At 52.7% G+C, this 21,230-nt stretch overlaps 1 protein-coding gene across 9 annotated transcripts in view; it reads right to left on the minus strand.

The window, feature by feature from the left end:
• The window catches only part of OTOF (otoferlin), a 120,042-nt gene that overhangs the window by 41,037 nt on the left and 57,775 nt on the right, over positions 1-21,230 (minus strand). For 5 of the 9 annotated variants that reach the window (XM_076332487.1, XM_076332486.1, XM_076332484.1 and 2 more), the window contains 4 exons: positions 12,347-12,376; positions 6,158-6,231; positions 3,480-3,606; positions 3,114-3,168 (listed from right to left, as the gene is read on the minus strand). In XM_076332487.1, the coding sequence (XP_076188602.1) occupies positions 3,114-3,168; positions 3,480-3,606; positions 6,158-6,231; positions 12,347-12,376 (286 nt within the window). Of the gene's footprint in view, positions 1-3,113; positions 3,169-3,479; positions 3,607-6,157; positions 6,232-12,346; positions 12,377-14,642; positions 15,017-15,651; positions 15,738-21,230 lie in introns of those variants that run through there. The other 4 variants (XM_076332488.1, XM_076332485.1, XM_076332490.1 and 1 more) reach the window with 3 other exon arrangements.

The raw sequence follows: 21,230 nt of genomic DNA on the forward strand, positions 1-21,230 counted from the left end.
AAGTCAAATGGATTTAGCTAAGCTGTGAGAGTGGAGCTCGGCTGGTGAGACCCCAGCTGGCTTCGCTTGCTTCTGCTAGAAAACACAAAGGGATGATCATCGAAGGTCCCTACCAACTGAAATATTCTGTTCTGTCCTATATTATTTCTGGAATATTCCCCACCATTTCATGGTTCAACCCTCCTATGTGCATGCATACACACATGCCATTTTATTTAAATTAAGTACTCTTGTATGTGGTATGTGAAAAATAAACTACTTTCAACAGAATATCAGCAAATCATCCAGATGAAACATTTGCATGTATTTACGACACAGAAGTTTGTCATTCACAATTCAATCCACCTTGTGACGTTAAATTAATATTAGGTATTTAGACCGTATCTAAATTCCTTCCTTGCAATATTAAATTCATATTAGGAATTCCTGCTTAGATTTCTTAATTTAAATAAAAAACATAAGGTGTACTTCCATGTAGGTAACAACTCTTTTCAATTTCCAGCAGCCATTTTTCTAGAGTCATGTCTTTAAAATCTATCACAAGTTGGTGGCACGACAGGTAACCTCCAGGTTTCAAAGCATAGTGAATTTGGGTATCCTTTAAAATTATTTTTTTTAAATAACATGAACTCTCAGTTCTGGCTACCTTGAAGCCCAACAGATGAGTTAATTTACACGTGCCTTCTCTAGCTGTCATTAATTATTTTTGTAACTTGAACTCAGCTTTATCTTAAATCATATAATAATGGAAAATAGGACTCTCTTAAAAATTAAACTATTACCTTTATGGGTAAATTTGGGGAAATTTAATTTTGGTAACATATTAAGAGGCTTGACTTTCAATCAGATTTCTTTAAAAGAGGCTCAGAATCCAGTCCAAAAAGAAAAACGGATTAAAAAACCCACCAGCAGTTGCTGGGATGCTGTGATAATTTAAGCTGAAATATTCTATTCTATTCTATTCTATTCTATTCTATTCTATTCTATTCTATTCTATTCTATTCTATTCTATTCCATTCCATTAAGTGCTCCTAAAAGGCAGCTGACAAGGGGCAGCTGAGCCCTCTGAGGAAGGGGGCAAGGCTGCCTGGCATTTGTCATTGCACAAACTGACCTAGCACAGAGGAGCTGAGGTGCAAACGCAACCTCCGATCCCACACCCAGCGCTGCAGCGGCTCAGGGAACCCGGCTGAGGTTCACTCCTCACGTACAGCGTGGCAAGGCGCCTGGAAACATCCCAAACGCCTTCTGGGGAGGCTTGCAGCCAGGGTCATCTCTGCACCGAGACCTTCCCTCCACCACTGCTCCTGGAGACGACTTTGCTGGGCACCATCCTTCATTAACACTTTGTCCCTCCCTCCCATCCCCTCTGCTGCCGCAGACCGAGGCAGTGTCTTGAGGTTTCCCGGGGACGGAGCCTGGAAGATCAAGTCCTTTCCTCTTAATTCTCAGATGTTCCACAAAAGCCAGTTGTCAAAGGAAAGCAGACATACGGAGGTCAGCCAGGCACGTACCGTGTTCATGAACCAGCCTAGCGCTGCAAATCCTGCTATACTCCAGCCATTCCCCATTAACACCAGCCTTGTGATCCTCCTGCCTGCAGTGGCCAAAAAACTGGACTTTGTGTTCCTTCTGCCTCTTGGTTCTAATTTGCACCTTCCCCCTCCTCTTTATGTTCTCTATGTTCCCCGCTCCTGAACCAAGCACGCTCATTCCCTGTAAGCCTCACAATTTGGTCTGCAGCGGATGCTGCAAATGTTCTGCAATAAATCTCTAACAAAAATCATTATTTGCATTGTTCCGAGATATCACCAGGAACGCGTTGCTGTGCTGAGAGGCGAGGACACAAAGCTAAATCGCTGCTGAATCAGCACAACTTGGCGAAAATGAGAAGAGGAGCCAATTTATGAATCACGCTGGCACCAACTAGTAAAAGAAAAGTGAGCAGCATGGATCATCTGAGCCTCAGGAAACTAAACGTGTGGTTCTTCTAACTCTAGCTAAAGTGGCAGGAACGGAGCACCGCTGAACAGGACAACAGCAGCCAGGTACCAGCCTATCCGAGGAAATCCAGTCAGCAGCGTACTGCCAGCCAGGGCTCACCAGTCTTGAATACTAAACAGCACACTGAAAGCTCTTAGAACCATAGAATCATAGAATCATTAAGGTTGGAAGAGACCTCTAAGATCATCGAGTCCAACCATCGACCCAACACCCCCATGCCCACTAAACCATGTCCCTCAGCGCCTCATCTACACGTCTTTTAAATACCTCCAGGGATGGGGACTCCACCACTTCCCTGGGCAGCCTGGTCCAATGTTTAACCACTCTTTCAGTAAAGACATTTTTCCTCACGTCCAATCTAAACCTCCCCTGCCGCAACTTGAGGCCGTTTCCTCTCGCCCTGTCGCTTGTTCCTTGGGAGAAGAGACCGACCCCCACCTCGCTACAACCTCCTTTCAGGTGGTTGTAGAGAGCGATGAGGTCTCCCCTCAGCCTCCTCTTCTCCAGGCTGAACAACCCCCGTTCCCTCAGCCGCTCCTCATCAGACTTGTTCTCCAGACCCCTCACCAGCCTCGTTGCCCTTCTCTGGACACGCTCCAGCACCTCGACGTCCTTCTTGTAGTGAGGGGCCCAAAACTGAACACAGTGTTCGAGGTGTGGCCTCACCAGGGCCGAGTACAGGGGCACGATCACTTCCCTGCTCCTGCTGGCCACACTATTTCTGATCCAGGCCAGGATGCCATTGGCCTTCTTGGCCGCCTGGGCACACTGCCGGCTCATGTTCAGCCGGCTGTCAACCAGCACCCCCAGGTCCTTTTCCGACAGGCAAAGGACTCTTGGGAGTAAGAGAAATGTATTGGAGATAGCCTGTTTCAATCACAGGTTAATTTGGGCTTTCTAGGCTTCATACGACAGAGAGCAAAACCAGTTAATTACTTAATCTCAAGCTTATCGCTCGACCACTTAAATGCCAGCTCTTGGGAAGTCGTGCTTTGTGAGTGCAGCGCGCTGAAACCCAGCACGAACTTGTTCCCTGCCAAACGGTCCCTCCCACCCCCTGGATTGTGACCCCCATGAGCTGAGGTTGGGGGCACAACATTGTCACCTACCTGGTAGTCCATTGGCCTCCCAGCACTCGGCTCCATTTTGATGTCAGGCTTGGACCTTTGGAGGGGCAGAAGAAACCCTCAGTCAAACCACAGATGGACTTGCTGCAAGCTGTGACAGAGCATTTGCAGGGTCACCCCTCGAAGCTCCTGCCCTCTTTGAATCTGAGGAATACAAACCCTGGGGGCTGTGAAACACCACCGAACATCGGTGCTCTTTGTAGCAGGTCAGCTATTTCCAAAAAACCACCGGCTGCATGGGGCAACGTATATTTCCAACATACCCCATCTCGGGGGACACGCGGTTGTGGGGTGCCTGCCAGCGTGCCCTCGCCTCCTGGCTTGCAGAAGCTCACATCTGGCACTCACCTCTTATTCGAAACGTTGGTGGTGACAGCTGTGACGGAGGCCAAGGAGATGGTGTCTGGCTCCAGTCCACATCCCTGTCTCATGGCTCTTCGGTCCAGGTCTTCTGCCTCCAAAACAGCGGGTTCATCTGCACAAAGGAGACAAAAGAATGTCTCTTGTTGTTTCCACTCGGTGAATAATTAAAGGTGAAGAGAAAGGTAACCCATACGTCCTGTCAACCTCGCCTGATAATACAAAGAACAATGGTCACCAGGTGAGGTCACAGACAACCTGATCTAAAAAGGGATTAAAAAAGACGTATTGCCTCCTGTGACACATTATTCCACCTGGGCAGCATGCCTGTATATGGTTCTGTGAAGGCAAAAAGAAAACAGAAAACGACAAACACCCCAGACTTCAGGGGGTGAAAGAGCATTTGAGCAAGTGTTGCAGCTCTACCTACCAGAAGAGCAGTTGCAAAGACAACCAGCTGCCTAGCTTTGGGGTAGAGAGGTCTGAAAAAACGGGAGAAATGGGTCATTTCCCAAGAAGAAAAATTGCTGCAGGGAGGGTCAAGACCCCAGATCCCACAGGCACTGAGACACAGCTGTGTTGTCCACCAGTTTGCGTTTCTATTGGAAGAAGTTGCTGAGATAGTCCTTTCCCGTGCACAATCCGTGTGCACGTCGTGCCTGCCCCTCCTGCCTTTGCTCTGGTCAAGAAATGACCACAAAGCAGCAATGATGTTTTTTCTGTTGGGCCAAAACCACCAGTGTAGCTGTTGGGTCACTGGTTTGCTTTGGTGGCACAGCTGTACGACTCCACTCGTACAGCACAGACGCTGCTCCTGGGAAACAGGTTCCCCGTCTCTTTGCTAACCTAGGCAAGCTTGTAGCTTGCTCCAGGAGATCGGCATGCTCCAGGAGACCAGAAATCAGTTTTTTCACCGTAGTCTGGCCTGTTTTTGTGAGATAACATGGGCTTCAGCTGAAGCGAGGGAGATCTAGGCTGGGTGTTAGGAAAAGCTCTCCGTGAGGGTGGAGAGAGACACGCTGCTGCAGGTTGGGTGGGGACAGGGTGTCCTCAACTCAACTGGGAGTTTTTGAGATTGAGCCAGAGTCACACCAGCCGGGAAGGACCTAAGCAGGTTCGATCCTGCCACGTGCGGGTGGGTGGAGAGACTCGCACCCTCCCAGCTTGGTTTTCGGTGATTCGGTGGGTCTGTTTGACCTGAGCAGGACCAGCAGTCTGTATGGGAGGAAAGCAGACCGTGGCACAAGAGGGATGCTGGCTCGGCCAACAGGCAGAGGTTGCAACATCCACCCCGTCCCATCACCGGCTGGCCAGACCAAGGGTAGGAATCACAACCGAGACAGCACTGAGGCTGAGAGAGGAGGGTGGTGTTAAGAGAGCGGAGCCCTGGTGAGGTGTGTGAAAGCCAGCGGTACCTGGGGAAGGTGGAAGAAGGAGCCCCACGGCTGTGCAGCATTGACCACACCATGCAGCCACGTTGCAACCGTTCCCGTAGAGTGCCCATCTGTGAAGGCACTCTACTACCTGCTAGCACACCCTGCTCTTGCCTTTGCATCCCAGCTGCTTTCCCCATCGTCTTGTGTGAAGCTTTAACCGCGAGATGAATGCCCAGGCACTGGGGAGGGAGGGAGGCCACCCAGGTTTCAGTGTCATGCCTTCCCACAGGCTGCCAATGCCTCTACCTACACTGACGTCCCAGGCCAAATTCCCCTTTTCCTACCCTCAAACCTGGCTGAAAAACAGTGGAGATTTGCCGAGAAACACTATCTAAAGCAATGCTTTGTCCTTGCCTGCAAACATGCATTCCCCCACTTCTTTGCTGTTGAAACCCAATCCTTCGGTCTGAATGGAAACAACAATGAATTTCCGATCGCTGACCCTCTTGTGCGTTTCCAGAAAGGCGTCTGATTTCAGCGCTGCTGCGGTGCCGAGCCGGGGGACAGGCAGCCCCGCAGCAGCTGAGCCCTTCCTCTTGCTGCGCGGCTGCTGCTGCACCGCGCACCCAGCAAGGTGCAAGGGCTAAATCCTGCTTTGCCTTGTCACGTTTGCAGATCATCCCTAAAAATAAGCTGGAAGCTGCCTGCACGACTCCCAGGTTTTGTCACAGTCGCACAGGGTGGGTGATACCTGGCTAAGCCTTCAGCGGGAGCCTCTCTCCATCAGTTCCTACTTCCCATTTCCCCATGGAGCCCCTCTCTCCAGCTCTCCTCCCCAGCACCCAGTGCTCCCTGTCTAATCCCCGAGTTACTGACTGGCTGTGCCTGACGTGAGCCACTTTGGGGACAGACTTTTTAGCAGGGCCCGTAGCGACAGGACAAGGGGGAATGGCTTTGAACTGAAAGAGGGGAGATTCAGACTAGACAGAAGGAAGAAATTGTTTACGCTGAGGGTGGTGAGAGACTGGCCCAGGTTGCCCAGAGAGGTGGTGGATGCCCCATCCCTGGAAACATTCCAGGTCAGGCTGGACGGGGCTCTGAGCAACCTGCTCTAGTTGAAGATGTCCCTGCCCGCGGCAGGGGGGTTGGACTAGATGGCCTTTAGAGGTCCCTTCCCACCCAAACCATTCTGTCATTCTATGGGGTCTCTCAGGTGCTTTCCTGGGATGTGGAGGATAGCCAAAAAGCAGCACTGGAGCAGGGAACAACCTCCTCCTAGGAACAACGTACCTTGTTTCCGATGGTCATCCTTTGACGGACGTGTCTTGCCAAGCTTCATGGCCGAAAAAACTCCTTTCCCAGCTCTGGAAGAAGAGAGGGAGAAAAAAATCCCAACCATCAATTACTGTATTTTTAGTGCCGTTTTCTGGGACTTGGGGGTGAGAACAGGAGACTTTCAGAGCTCAAAAGCAAGAGAGGAAATATCAGCCGAAAGACTAAGCAGGGGCTGCTGCAAACATGCCTCAGGGCAGAGTCAAGATCGCAGCTAAACGCACTGCCTTTGAGTCTTGGGTCTCATCTTTTTTCCTCAGGGAATGCTTCGACTTGGGATAAAACACGAGGCTGGAGTGCAGCATTAGCAGCCAACGAACTCTTCCCCCCCACCCGTGCCTCTCGTCTCTGCTGCTCGCCCCCGCTACGCACAGACTTCTCGCCTCTCCTGCCCCGTTTGTGCAATTGCTCCCCAGTTACCTAAAACCATTAACTAAAAATTAAAACGTCCAACAACTTCCCCCACCGCCTTGCTGTGAAAAATCAATAACCTCTTTGGCTAGATCAGCAGCAAACCCATGCAGATCCTAAGGTTTTTCAGCATCCCATTGCAGCAACGCGATTTTTCCCCTTCCAGTGTGGTAAACACCAGTACCAGGTCAGTCCTAGCTCCCCGTCTGCAATCCAGGCTGGGGTCAAATTCACTCAGGGCAGTTTGGGCCGGATTGGCTGATAAAATAATGGTTTGCAAACGGCTTGCCGGTTGCTTTCTAAAAATATCCATTATTTCAAGGCAAGTTTAAGAAGTATAACTTCTAGCTCCAAATGCTTCAGTGGGGCTAGGGCCGTTACTCCAGCTGGGAAATCAGCCTGTGCAACCACAAGTGCTTTGGCAGTCTGGGCTCCTGCGTGACTTGGTGTTTGTTACATACACGTACAGCAAACATACACAAATACAGCATTCAGGATTTCTGCACTGCAAACTGGATTGCTCACAAATGCAAACGGGCAGAGATTGTTAAAGACCGTAAGAGCCTTGCAGGTATTGCAGACCTCATCGCTCTCTACAACCACCTGAAAGGAGGTTGTAGCGAGGTGGGGGTCGGTCTCTTCTCCCAAGGAACAAGCGATAGGACGAGAGGAAACGGCCTCAAGTTGTGCCAGGGGAGGTTTAGATTGGACGTGAGGAAAAATGTCTTTACTGAAAGAGTGGTTAAACATTGGACCAGGCTGCCCAGGGAAGTGGTTGAGTCCCCATCCCTGGAGGTATTTAAAAGACGTGTAGATGCGGCGCTGAGGGACATGGTTTAGTGGGCATGGGGGTGTTGGGTCGACGGTTGGACTCGATGATCTTAGAGGTCTTTTCCAACCTTAATGATTCTATGATTCTATGATTCTATTTTTGGGAAACTGTTCCCTGTAATTTGGAGGTAAGTCCATGCTGCTGTTGCAAAGAGGTGGGAGGTTCTGAGTCACCCCGGTGAACGTTATGGAGTCTGGATGTAACGTGGAGTTTTAGCCTGAAGATTCAGCTGAAAACCTCAGTAGGAAAAAACCTCCGTAAGATCTGCAAAACTGAAACCAGCAAGAAGCACAAGTCAGACCAAAAACCCTGTTCTAAAGGGCAAACAGCTGGAGAGAGACTGGAAGGCAATGGCCTGCGACTGCCCCAAAAGCAGAAGGTGGTAAAGCCGAAGGGGATTTTTCTTTTTTTATTGGAAAATTCCCATCACCTGAAAGCGTTGCGCTTTGCAGAAGCCTTGCAGCTTTGACGGACATGTTCTTGGGCCAGCTTGGAAGCAAGGGGGAACCTCAACTCCAGCCTGGACCTCACCTCCAAGCTGGCTGCCAGGGCAGGGGAGCCGGGGCTCAGCACCAGCCCTGGATGCAGCAGGATTGGGACGCGCTGCCCGTGAGCCAGGTGACAGCAGTGAAGCTGCAGGATCCCCCGGTCTCAGCTTTGATCACATCTGGCTGGGGCCAAAGGATGAAGTTGCACCCTTTTTTTGCAAAACAAAGAAGTCCTGGCATTGCAGCCGGCCCGATGCATTTGTCGTCTTAAATAACAACTGGAAGTTTGCAGGCTGCTGGCGGAGCCAGAGCAAACGAGAAGAAAATTAAGGAGAATAGGAGGATAATGTATTCACCGAGGGAGGGGCGAATTCAATCGGGGCAGAAGGCCAGCATAAGATACAGGAACTATTTATAGCTGAGGTTTAATTGGGACTAAAGCACTGCTTGGGCCTCAAGGCAGTCCCTGGTAGCTGTGATTAATTCACGGGATCCTCAGTGAAAGGGCGATTTCTTAATGAACAGGAGGAGAAAAGATGAGGGGTAGGTTTCCGTATCTATAATCCTGCCAGGGAACATCTGCCTCCAGGTGCTACGGGGAAAGTAACACTTTTAAGGTATTTGCAAACTTGGTTTTTTTAATGAGCAAATGCTGTAACAGCTCAGGCTGTGAAACTCTGCTCCGAGACCACTCTCCACCGAGTGTGGGAAACCCAGCAGACACACAGCCCCTCAGTGAGACACTGCACCTCCAGGGTTGGTTACATTACATTCCCTTCTTTCCAATTAATTTCTTTAAAATGGAGGGGGAAAAAAAAAAAAAAAAGAAGTCCCACCAGCCCCAGAGCTGGCACGCAGGCAATTTTCTTGCAGATGGTTAGTGATAAAATCACTGTATCTGTCCCAGGAATTTCTGAGGTTCCTTGGGAAGTAAAACAAAGCGGAAGAGCAACTGGTGATGGAGCCAGTAGGACTCTGCAGGGAAGACGCTGGCAGTGCTGGTCCTCTACCAGGACCCAAAATAACAAGGTCCTTGCATGGGTGTTGAGGACGCACTGGGTCCTGGTTAGCACAGCATCTGATGCCCCTATCAGTAAAATGATCAAGCTGGTTTTGGGCCACGTGGAACAAGACTGGGATTAAGCACCCGGTCCAAGGAGCGTGCACTGAGACCCATCCCAGAGCACCAGCCCAACCCAGCTCCTTCCAGAGGGATACACGTGAGAGACAGTGTCACCCCCCCTCCCCTTCTGGAGTGATGACCCTTCGCTGCCAGCTCAGCCTCAGTAAATCTGCTGGGGACATCGGCTGCAGGAGCCTCTCGTGTGTCCCCAAAGAGAGTTTTACTGCAGAAGAGGTCCCAGAAATGAGAAATAGCCTGACAGCCTCTAGCACATCCATGAGACGAGCCTCAGCTCTAGCTGGTTTGGAAAGCAGAGCCCAGAGGGCACAAGGTCCCTCGGTGGCATAAAACTTCAGGTGCTGTCCCCGTGCCCGCATCCCGGCCACATCTCCCTGCTGCTCTTCTCAGCCCCAGTTACAACATCTGGCACTGCCTCCTTCCTTCACCACTGCCCTTACTGGTACTATCGCAGTGGACTGGAGCCCCAGGGAGGCAAAGATCATAGAATCACAGAATAGTTTGGGTTGGAAGGGACCTCTAAAGGCCATCTAGTCCAACCCCCCTGCCGCGGGCAGGGACATCTGCAACTAGAGCAGGTTGCTCAGAGCCCCGTCCAGCCTGACCTGGAATGTTTCCAGGGATGGGGCATCCGCCACCTCTCTGGGCAACCTGGGCCAGTGCTTCACCACTCTCAGCGTAAACAATTTCTTCCTTCTATCTAGTCTGAATCTCCCCTCTTTCAGTTAAAGCCATTCCCCCTTGTCCTGTCGCAACAGGCCCTGCTAAAAAGTCTGCCGCCATCTTTTTTATCAGCCCCCTTTAAGTACTGACAGGCTGCAATAAGGTCTCCCCGGAGCCTTCTCTTCTCCAGGCTGAACAACCCCAACTCTCTCAGCCTTTCTTCATGGATCTAGGAAACAACAGAGTTTGGAGGTCACCAAGAAAAAAAAAGAAAAAAAAGAAGGGGAAAAAAAAAAAAGTGGATTTTGGTAGATTTTGGCAGCATACTCAGTATGTGCTGAGGAGAAGGGAAGAAGCAAGTGTAGGATGAGGAAGGAGCCGTCCCAGATGCTTTGGAGCAGATGCACCCTCGTCCCCCAGCCCCTTCCCAAGCCCCCCCCATCTGTCACCTTTTCCAAGCCAGGTGAGCACTGACACATCCCATACAACCCCCCCTTCCCCTTCCCATCCCTCGGGGGTACTACCTTCACCCACTGGCCGTCCAGGACTTGGCTTTCCCCAGGAAGAGATGCTGGAAGAGCTCAGCCGAGGCAGGATAGCGGCCAGCGGCACGTCTAGGGTGGGGTGGCCATCCCGGCATTGAGGGCAGAGACGTGCCCCACGTGCAGGTCGGGACCGAGCAGGGATGGGGCCCCTGGCCAAGCCTCTTCTCTGGGCACAGCAGGGTCTTTGCAGCATTAAACAAAGGTCGTGCCAACCCCTCCGCTGCTCCTGCCAGGCATCCGATGGCGCGGATGGGAAGCCGGCGCTGGTGGAGAGCTGACACCATCCCCGCATGAATATTACATGAGGACCAGCGAACCTGAGATGCCGACACAGGCTGCACGGCAGCACCGAGAGCCCCCCCTTTGCCAAAGCCTGGGTTTAGCCTGGTTTCCGAAAGAACGGAGATGCTGGAGAGGAGGCTGCTGCCCGCTGGCCCGCTCTCCTCCAAAACAGTGCAAGCTGCTGGCCCATTGCAACCCAGTTTGGCAGCAGGCATGGGGTTCCTGCAGGTTTGGGGATGTAGGACTGAACACCTCGCCTCTGTTCCCAAGTAGGGACAGGCCTTCAAGCAAACTTAAACCTGTATTAGACACCAGAGTATCCACCCAGCCTCCCACAGCACTCTCCCCTTGGATTTTCTGGTGTCTAATATGGGATTGAGCAGATGAATCATCTTCAGGTGATGGCGAAGCAGACATCCACCATCTAGTTTGCTGCTCCCAGAAGCACTTGGCTTTGCCCTTTAGGGTTTCGCCCGCGTGGCTCTCCAGGAGGGGAGCACGGAGAGACAGACAGATTTTTGAAGCATGGGCAGGGAGGTGGAAGCAGTCTCTCTCCTGGCCAGCTTCTAGTTAAAGATACAGTTGCAGGTTACTGGTTAATTATTCATGGCTAAAAAGGACATTTTAATCATTGCTTTTTACTGGGGAGTCGGGAGCAGGGAAGAGAGTTTCCATGGCTCATTTCTTTGCAGGAATTATGCCCGTCAGGTGGGTGCTGCCTCCATTGCCCCTGGGCTAACAAGGCTTCCAGTTCTCCCGCCTGTACTGGGGACAGACCCCACTGCCAGCCCCACGGGGTGATCCTGCACACACCGCCCTCGAGCCCAGGGAAGACCCCCAACCCTCAGACCCAGTCTGCCTCTTCCCCCCACAGCCAAACTGCAGAGGGGAACCAGCAAGGACCAGGCTGCTTCGTGCAGGGAGATCTCTTCCCGTCTTTTCTTGAGTCTGCCCCCTCCTTGCTGACTGCTTGAAGACATTTCTCTCCTTTCCCCACCTCATCTCTACCTCGTCGCTTTACACCATTAATTGGGAGGGTTCATCAGTAAGATACTGCCATAAACTGGTCCTTAAGCTGCAGTGCAATAAATATGAGCCAGAAGAGACCTCACTGATAGGGAAGTGCCCTGCTGCAGGGATCGTCCCCTGGACAGCAGGATATTAGCCTGCACTCACAGCAGACTCGAGCTTAAAGTTCAGCAGATCTGCTAAGCCGGAGAGCTGGAGGACGCTGCTGTTGGAAAAGAGCTCAGACACAGCCTGGTCTGGTATCAATGCAAGCAGCTGGGGATAAAAGAAAGGCAGGAGCTGAAGAAACTTGTCTACATGGATGATGCGGCAGCCTGACCTGCGGGCCCAGGAGCTGTAAAGCTGGTGCTAAGTCCCGTTTGCCCAGCCCTGTGCTGATGACCTGCACCCGGACCCTCTCCTGCCCTGAGCCCTGGCCAGGCTCTCCATGCCCAAGCTGGGGAACTCTCCCCCCCAGCCGGGACCCATCCAAACCCGATGGGAGCCAGGCTTCTCTCAAGACCTCACAGTTCCCTTCCAGTGCTGCCAGGGACCGCTCCAAGCCTGTCTTTTACATTTGGCTTTTGCTGTAGATAATATTCCCTGCAGGCTTCAAGGCCTCGGGCCACACACTCAAGAGACCCAAGCTCCTCCAGGGCTGACAGGCTCAGCTTTAGAGAAAGGGAGAGCACACCACGTACCGGATCAGCCACAACATGAGCTAGGAAAGCTGGAAACAAGAAGGAGGAGAAGGAGAAGCAAGGAGAGCAAACCTACTTGTGCTCCTTCGTCTTCTCTTTGCCTTTGCTGGAGCCGGTGGCCACGCATCAAGGGAACAAAAGGCAAACAAGCTTCAGTGCACTTCAAGTGCTTCAAATCAGAGCATAAAATCAGAAGAGGCTGCTCTTCCCTTTGCAGCTTCCCTGCTCCTCACGAGTGCTCCAAGTGCCCCATCCCCAGGCAGCGGTCATGGGCAACCTTCCTCGGCAGGGCTGACCCCAAACACCCCCGTCCTGCCTACATCTGTAATTTAGGTGGATAACATCTCTGTGTTACCCTCTGCTAGGCTCGAGGGGCTTAGGGGAACCACAACTCCCCGCACTAGGAGCTGAAGCGATGGGCATTCACTGGATGCACGTATGGGGCCAGTAAAGTGGCTACAACTGTGCATGCGCACGTGTGAGTGGGTACATGCACAGACTGGGGATGCTGTCGGGGCAGGAGGCAAGGCTGCTTCTCCTTTTTGGTAGAGGGGAGTGGTCTTCCTTATCCTCCCACAGAGGTGTATTCGTATCTTCCCTCCAGAGAGAGCTCAGCTGGAGGAGACGGGCTGGATCTGGGGGTCCTCATCCCTGCCCAGGCTGACACTGCGTACTCCTGCCCTGAAACCACGCAGGAAACACTGACTCCTCACCTCCCTGTTTTGCTTTGCAGACTCCTGCTCTGTCTCTGCTTTCCGGCTTTTCAAACCTGGTTTCCTTCTCTCATGGCTCCTACATTTCTCTATTTGGGTCCTGCCTCCCTGTTTTCCTCCCCTGTCACTCTTTCTTCCCTGGCTAATCTCCCCCCATTATGCATCAGCAAAATGGGGAGGAGAAAGCAATTAACCAGCTCTAGAAAGTAATTAGGAGGGCTGTTTTTTAATTACAGCTTGTTATTCTGCTTCACCTCATGGCCATGTCTGTGCTGGGGACATGGGGCAGGAGGGTGGCTTCAGAGCACGGACCTCCGGCTCTCTGTGCACTGAGCTGCTGGAAAACCACCCGGAGAAAAACATTTTTGTTTTGAGGTGTGGCTAGATGGGTTTTTAGAGAGGTGAAGTCCAGAAGACCAGCTCCAGCACAACACAGGGGGCAGGACCCAGCGCTGGGTGGGAGTCTGGGAAGAGCAGGGTCCTCCCGTTCAGCCCAGCATAGGCAGGGATCAGCTTAGAGCCTGGACTGGAAAACGGCCAAGGAAACCCATCCAGAAGCTGCTTCTGAAGCCAGCGGTCCTGCTCTCTCCCTGCACCGACACTTGGTCTGAGAGCAAACCAGCAGAAATTCCCTTGCCAGCTGAGCTTGTCAGGGGAGCAAGCAAACACCAATGCCAGCAGCTCAGCTGGTTCATCTGCATTGTAAAAGCTGCCCTAGTGCCCCTGCCCAGTGCTGGGAGAGGATTTAAATCACTCCATGCTTTCTCCCGCCGCTCATGGATGTGGTCTGAGCTCCCTGCAAAGCCTTGGCTCGTCACCATCTCACCCTGAGCGTGGCTGGTTTGGCTGGGTCTGAACGCACAAGCCCTTTGCATCGCTGTAGGGACCAGCAGCTGCATCTCCCCGAGTGACTCACTGCTGCAGGATCCTTCCCTGCCGCAGCCGGGCTGGGAAACTCTCCCTCTCCACCAGTGCCCATCCAAACTGTCCTGGGGGTGCCAGAGCGTCTGGTCCCCCGCCATGCCAGGATGGGGAGCAACATCCTCGGGTGGGTGGGACGGGGCAGTGCCGGAGCCTGCATCCTTTCCCTGTTCATTTCACTGGTGTAAACGTGGCCTGGATGAGGGACGCATGAACATAGCTGCGGCTGCCCTCTTGCTCTGTGTCTCCCTCCTCCTGCACTTCTCTGCTCTCCTGGCTCCCGTATGCAGCAACACATGGTGCTGCTGGTCCTGGGCATTCGGATCGTCAGTGCTTGGGTGAACGAGGCGATTGCACTATGTGGGAGGTCCAGAGATTCTTCTTCAAGGGCCTGGTGGAGCAGCTAACACCAGATTACTCTTTCTCCCTCCCCTCCTTTATCCTTTGCCCCTTCCACGCTAACCCTCACTGCAAAAGGTGCCTCTGACTCCAGCCAGCCATAGCTGGGGCTCTGGGTGCCTGGAAAGGGCACAGATTTCCCATTAGTGGCACCACCAGAGAATTCTCATTTTATGCCTTCAAGCAACTTGGTCTTAAGCACTCTCGCTAGCACAGATGAACTTGTGGTCCTGCCCTGCAGCCGTTTCAGGGGGATGCAGTAACACTGCTGCGAAGGGCTAGAGGCTGGAGCTGGAAAGTGAGCCTGGGCACAAGCAGGGACGGGGGGAATCAGGGTACCTGAATGGTAACATGAGATGTCTTTTCTCTTTCCCCTTAGCCTTAGCTCTGCAATCACAAAGAGCAATTCGTTCAGACGTGATTCATCCTGCTGCAGTGACAAAAAGACCCTTGCCCGCCTTCTCCCCTCAAAATCCCCATCAGCAACATGCACCAAGCAATCAACCAAACCCAATTCGCAAGCATGCCAGAGGGAGATCTTGCTGCAACAGGACTTCCTAACCCGCTGGCGTCCAGGGACCCGGGTACAGAGATGGTGACAGTACTGGTGGTGCTGGAATGAGCAGCGAGAAGAGAGAGCGCATGAACAAGATAGAACAACCGACAGAAAAAGAGCATTGCTTCAGGATGGATGGATAAATACTGCGGCACTGGGCTGGCTGGCTGGTGTTATGCATAGATGGATGGACAGACAGGATGGATGGATGAATGGATGGATGGATGGATGGATGGACGGAGTGGAACTGGGATGAATGGGCAGATAGATAGATCTGTACTGTGATGGATGGGTGGATGGATGGATGGATGGATGGATGCATGCGTGCTGAAAATTGCAGTGATAGATGGATGGAAATGCAATGAGATGGATGGATGCATAGGATTGTATTGAGATGGATTGATGGACAGACGGACAGATTGGTGGAGAGAACTGCGTTGGGATGAATGGGTGGATGGATGGGTGGATGGATGGGTGGATGGATGGGTGGATGGCTAAGCAGACAGACAAATATTATCCTCGAAGCTCCTTTGGAAGGAGTAGAAGGAAACGTGTCCTTGCTGGGCATAGGGGAGAATAGACTGGCTACAAAGAAGCCCTGCTCTTTGGGGAGGAGGGGATGGGTGAATACAAGAAAGCTCTGCCCCCCATTAAGAAGAGGGCAGGAAGCAGTTAGGACCTTTCCCTGGGTCCAAATGCCATGCAGGGATTGGTACGCCAACACGCACGTCACATGCATGCACACAGCATGCCCGAAGGGCCTGAGCGAAGCAGGGATACCATGCCCAGTACCTGGGATCTTCAGGGTCTTCACTGTTTGGAAGAGACACAGCCAGGAGGATGAACATGAGGAAGAAACAAACCCACCCAAACAGATATACCCCCTCGCGCCCCATGGGAGCCGGCCAGGACAGGGGAAGGGGCTAATGGCTGCCACCACCCCCCCGGCAGGATCCTCCTGGGCTGACGCTGAGAAGGTTCATTCAGTGCAATGCACACCAGAGGGCGAGGTCCCACTCTGGCCTCGGCCGGCACCGCGTGGCGAGGTACTGAGGAGACATTGTCCCACAGCTCCTTGAAGGACACAGGTCCCGCTTGCCAGTGGCAGGCCAGCACTATTCTGCAGGTTTCTTCTGCATCCTCTCCACCTCCCCACAAATACTGAGCAGCAGCAATGAAGAACAGACTTACAGGGATGGGTTGGGGCTGGGATCATTGTCCTGGACTCACCCATGCCAGACAAATTTACTTATACAGATGTATTCTTATTCATGGTGCCTTTGGGAGTCCACTAGCCCAAGTGGGGTGATCACCATCATCATATTATGTGGGATTTGGCTGTAGAGGGACCACGGGACCTGCCTCTCCTTTGCAATGTGACATGGAGGAGGTTTGCAGGTGCGGCTGGGTCCCACAGAAAGCTCCTGGAGCACAGGGCTCGTATGCTACCGTACAGCTCTTCATCCCTTGCAGGCTTCAGCTCCAGCTTCAAGCACTCACATGTGCTGTCCTGCACTTGCAGAGACGCAGTGCTGTGATGCTGGTGTGATGCACGAACCATTGGCTTCACCCAGGTCTGGACCACACACCCGGCTCTCCTGGCTTAAGATTTGGCAATTAATTTGAATTAAGGAAGATTTGGAGCTTAAACCGGATTGGCCTGGATCCCCAATCCTGGGCGTATTTATGCCTGGACAGTCACATATTCGTGGGATGTGGGGTGACTGGGGTGGGCTGAGATGAGAGCAACCCTCCCCCAGAAAGCCAAGATCCCACCAGTCATAACATTTTGGTACCTTGCTACTGATTTGTATCCATCGTTAAACTTAATCCTGAGTGAGGAACTGAAGAGAAAGAGAGGAAAAAAAAAATAATACCAGTGTCAGGCTTCTTGAAGCAGCCCGCCGCCAGCAAGGGAAACAGGGACCTGGTGAGCGCAGGGACATCCCTTCCAAGGAGGGGTGGTGGTGTGTCCAAGCCACAGTTCCCTGCCACAGGGTGCTCCAAGACAGCTGATGGGTGGTAACCTCAGCTGTGTGCACCCAGCCCAGGGTGCTCCGCTCACGCTGTCCCCAGGAAAAACCCAGCTGGTGACAGGATCCGCGCTTCTGGCACAGGGCGCAAGAGCCGTCACCACCCCGGCAGCTGGCATCATCCATTGCTCCTGCTAGATCTGGAAGATCTCCTAGACTGGAACGGTTTGGGGTCAATCTAGATCACAGGTGCTAACAGCTTCCAGGAAATATCTCAAGCTGCTGGAGGCTCTGCCTTGGGACTGACAGCAGCACCCAGTCCATTGCTTTGAACACCTTTTCCTGCTTTCCAGGGTCCTCAGGATGCATTTTTTTCCTTGCAATTTAATGGTACATTGGAAGGGTTGCAAAAAGGGTGGGGGAAACTTGACAGGGGCCGATAGTCTTTGGGAGATCATTTCACTTTCCTTTGCTCGGGACGAAAAGGACGCTGGAGATGCCTGGTTATGCTGACGGAGGCAATGGTCCGGTGTGTGACATCCCTAAGATGTGTGCCCAAATGCCACGCTTGAGTTAGCAGTTTTGGACCCTCCTTATCTACTTGGACACGGAGGTTATGAACCTGTCTACACCGGTCGTCCACGACAGCCAAGGATGGAGACACACACATCCAAAGGCTGAGTCAGATCCTACGTGGGTAAACATCCCTTGGGAGATTCCTCTTTCCTTTGACTATAGGGGCAACCTAGGAAGATTGGGATGATAGGAAGAGCCTTGCTGAGCTTCCTAGAGCCATGCAGGATGGTGCTGAGATGCATCTCACTGCACTACCTAATTTCTACCTCTCTATAGACCCAGCAGCTCTGGAAAGCCACCGTGAGCAGCAATAGTGCCAAGCAAACGTGTTTGCACCGTTGACCCACCCAGGCTGACCAGCAAAGGGCCCAGGCCTGACAGAAACAGGGAGTCCTGCCTCTCCCAGCCTCCTGTCATGGGTATTTTCATCACCAAGTTCAACTCCAGTGCTTGGCAATGACCCCAGCTTTGGAGCAAGTGACCCACGGGGCTAATTGGTGGCAGGTGGAGAGTTGAACCCGGTCAGACATGTCTTGGATCCACTGGGCATGCACAAGAAAAGACACGATTAATAATTCACCATGACCAGATTGCTTTCGGCTGCAGAGCTCTGTCCTGCCCATGAATATTTCAAGGTCAACAGCTATCAGGTGATGCTTCCTGCCATCTCAGTTTCAAGGTGGTCAGGAGCCGTGACGTGCACGGCCCTATCGCCCCCCAGATTTTGGCAGTCCAGCGGGGTCCCCGCTCCCCCTGAATCACCTCTGGAAGTGCCCATCTCTCTTTACTGGCCACAGAGGGAATCTAAGGCTAAGTCTATATTGGTTAATAAATGGACCAAGGCTCATTCTCTGGCCATGACACGGCTTGTGTCTGTACGAGTGAAGTCCCTTCTCTCCACAAACTGCATCCAGGCCACCTGTTGGGGGTGGTCCCTGCTCTATCATATCACAGTCCCTGTGCTATCACAAACCGTCCCAGACATATACCGAGCCAAAGCCATGCCAGGGACCATGCTAACGACCTAACAGACGGGAAGGTGCTACCTCCTGCGTCCTGGCTTGCTTCGTCATACGGATGCTGCGTAGGGCACGTGTGCTCCTAGCCTGTGAGCCCCAGTGAAACGCAGAAATCTAGACCTGACAGATCTGGGCCTCCAAGCTTTGACATTTAAGCCTGGATTTAAGGAAGCGCTCCCTGGACAGCAAGACTTTGAACGTGCCTCAGCACTGCAGAGGCAGGATTTCAGGGCCGCTGTCTGAGCAGGGCTGGTGTGGGTATTTACCTAGTGTGCTGCTCTTCTTCTGCATCGTCTCCAAGGCTAGGGCATTTACAGAGAGAGAGGAAAAAAACCACTGTGATATGAAGATAGAGGGCTCTTCCATTGCGTCAGCATTTTAAAAAAAGGGGACGATTTGCTTCAGTACAGGGAGAACTTCAGAACATACCAACACAGCAAACCACTTCATGCACGTCTGAAAACCTACAACCACCCTGCACTGGGCCGATCCTCCCTCTGCCACCCACGCCACTCCTGGCTGTGCCTGCAGGGTCCATGCATGACCCAGACTGGTTTTCTGTGGCTATTTGGCTGGCTGAGCTCCACGCTAGGGTGGAAGTGAACCGGTCCCCTCCGCCCCGACCTCCTTCCTACCCTCCTCCCTTTTGCTTGGGGTGAACTTGCTCAAAGAGAAAAGCTGTTCAGGCTGGAAAAGGCTGTGTTGGGTCGGTGCTGTACCCCGTGCCAGGCTGCCTGGAAGGAGGTAAGATGAATTACCAGCTGCTTTTGCCTCACCCCATCCTGGCTGATTGCATCAAGCTAGGTCTCAGCTATCCCAAAGCACACCAGGTCCCTCCCCAGCAGAAACATGAGGCCAATACAATACAAACAATTATCACAGCTTGCAAACTCAGGCCCCATCCTGCAAACACCTGCGCAGCACCCTCAAGGGGTTACAGCACCAGTCTAAGGGGTCTGAGAACGAAGCTCTGATGGTTTTAGCAGCACTGGTCCAAGGCATTTCTGCTCCCAGCTCTGCTGGAGCTGCCTCCCCGCCCAGCGCAGACCCTGCAGGTGCTGGGAAATGGGGTAGAGCTCCTGCACATCATGATCTGTGCTTGGAAAGGTACAGGATTGCTCTCAGGCGGCTGCTTCAAGCGAAGCATGGGGGTCCTGTTTACATCAGTGACAGAAGTCCAACGCTTAGCATCAAGCAGAGATGTCTGCGTCTGCGGGACTGCAGACGCTTGAGGGTAAAACACACATAGAGACGCCCTGCAAAGGAGGGAGAGAAGATGAGGATGCCTTGTGTCAGAGCAAGGGATCGTCCGGGATCCAGCACTGGCCGAGGGGGATGCCCTAACAGGTATAAGAAGAAAAAAAAGAAGTCTTTTTGTCCCAAGTCCTTGTGTTCCCAGCACACAGCCTGTTTTCCTGGCTGCTCCTGTGTGCTGAGCTGTGTTCGCAGGGACCAGATTGCTCCTGAGGGTAGGAGCCAGAGCCCATCATGGTGTGTCTGCAGTTAAGGCTGTTTCTCCCCAAACCATGTCGCTTTAGCACACTTTGATGTGTGAGACCATCTCACTGGGGGCTTTTTCAGCTGGGGTGCTAATGGCTTTCCTCCTCCTCACTTGTGCCAGCTGCCTTCTCCTTGTCTCCTCTCAAGCCGGCTGCCAGCTTGGCTGGCCACCCAAAACCCACGTGCAAAACATAGAGGCAGCCCATGTGGGAAAAGACGAGCAGTCAGAACTGGTCAGCAGAGACTCACTGCTGGGTTTCAGCTTTGGTAGGGCTTTGATCCGCCGGTAGCACCGAAGCCCAGTCACCTGCATGGTGGGAACCTGGTGCAGAGACATCCACTGCAGGAGCTGGATTGAATACAGCGTGCGGACTCTTTGCTGATGCAGATGGATCTGGCTCCCCTGGTACTGGCAGCATGAAGTGAAGCCCTAGAGCGCAACCCCCAAAAGCCTTGATGAAGATTTGGAGGCTGGGGCACTGCTCTGCTCCATGGGAAGGTGGCAGGGCTGCCCCGTGCTGGGGCTGGAGAGGGTCGCACCTCTGCTAGCAGACCTGCCAAAGCTACATGATCTCTGGGCTGAACCATCTCGGGGATGTCCATGTCTGAGTCCCAGCAGACTGACCAGGAGGAAAAGGAGAGCACTGGCTCTCAAAACTGGGAGTGGGGTGAAAGAAAGGCAGAGCAAGGAAAGAAGATGCCTGAGATCATAGGAAAGGTCATTTGCAAAGCTGGGAGTTAAACCAGGTCCCCATGTCTGGGAACAGACTTTTTAGCAGGGCCTGTAGCGACAGGACAAGGGGGAATGGCTTTAAACTAAAAGAGGGGAGATTCAGACTAGATAGAAGGAAGAAATTGTTTACGCTGAGGGTGGTGAGACACTGGCCCAGGTTGCCCAGAGAGGTGGTGGATGCCCCATCCCTGGAAACATTCCAGGTCAGGCTGGACGGGGCTCTGAGCAACCTGCTCTAGTTGCAGATGTCCCTGCCCACGGCAGAGGGGTTGGACTAGATGGCCTTTAGAGGTCCCTTCCCACCCAAACCATTCCATGATTAGATGATTCTATGTCTCCTGGGCCGTAGACTGGCTTGGCCTATGATCCCTTAGGCTGCTCCTGTGACACTTAAGGGACAGAAAGGGCCATGCCTTGTTAATCCCCTTTCTCTTGTCCTTTCCCTCCCTGCTCCTCTGCCTGCTCCTGAGCCCTGAGCCCAGATCTAGCCGTCTGCACCCTGGTCCAGCTGCCCTGATGCAAACTGTCCATCTTCTGTGCAGGAAGAAGAGTCCAGGGGGTTCCTCGGGC

This window comes from Aptenodytes patagonicus, chromosome 3, assembly GCF_965638725.1.
Source record: "Aptenodytes patagonicus chromosome 3, bAptPat1.pri.cur, whole genome shotgun sequence".
Taxonomy (NCBI): domain Eukaryota; kingdom Metazoa; phylum Chordata; class Aves; order Sphenisciformes; family Spheniscidae; genus Aptenodytes; species Aptenodytes patagonicus.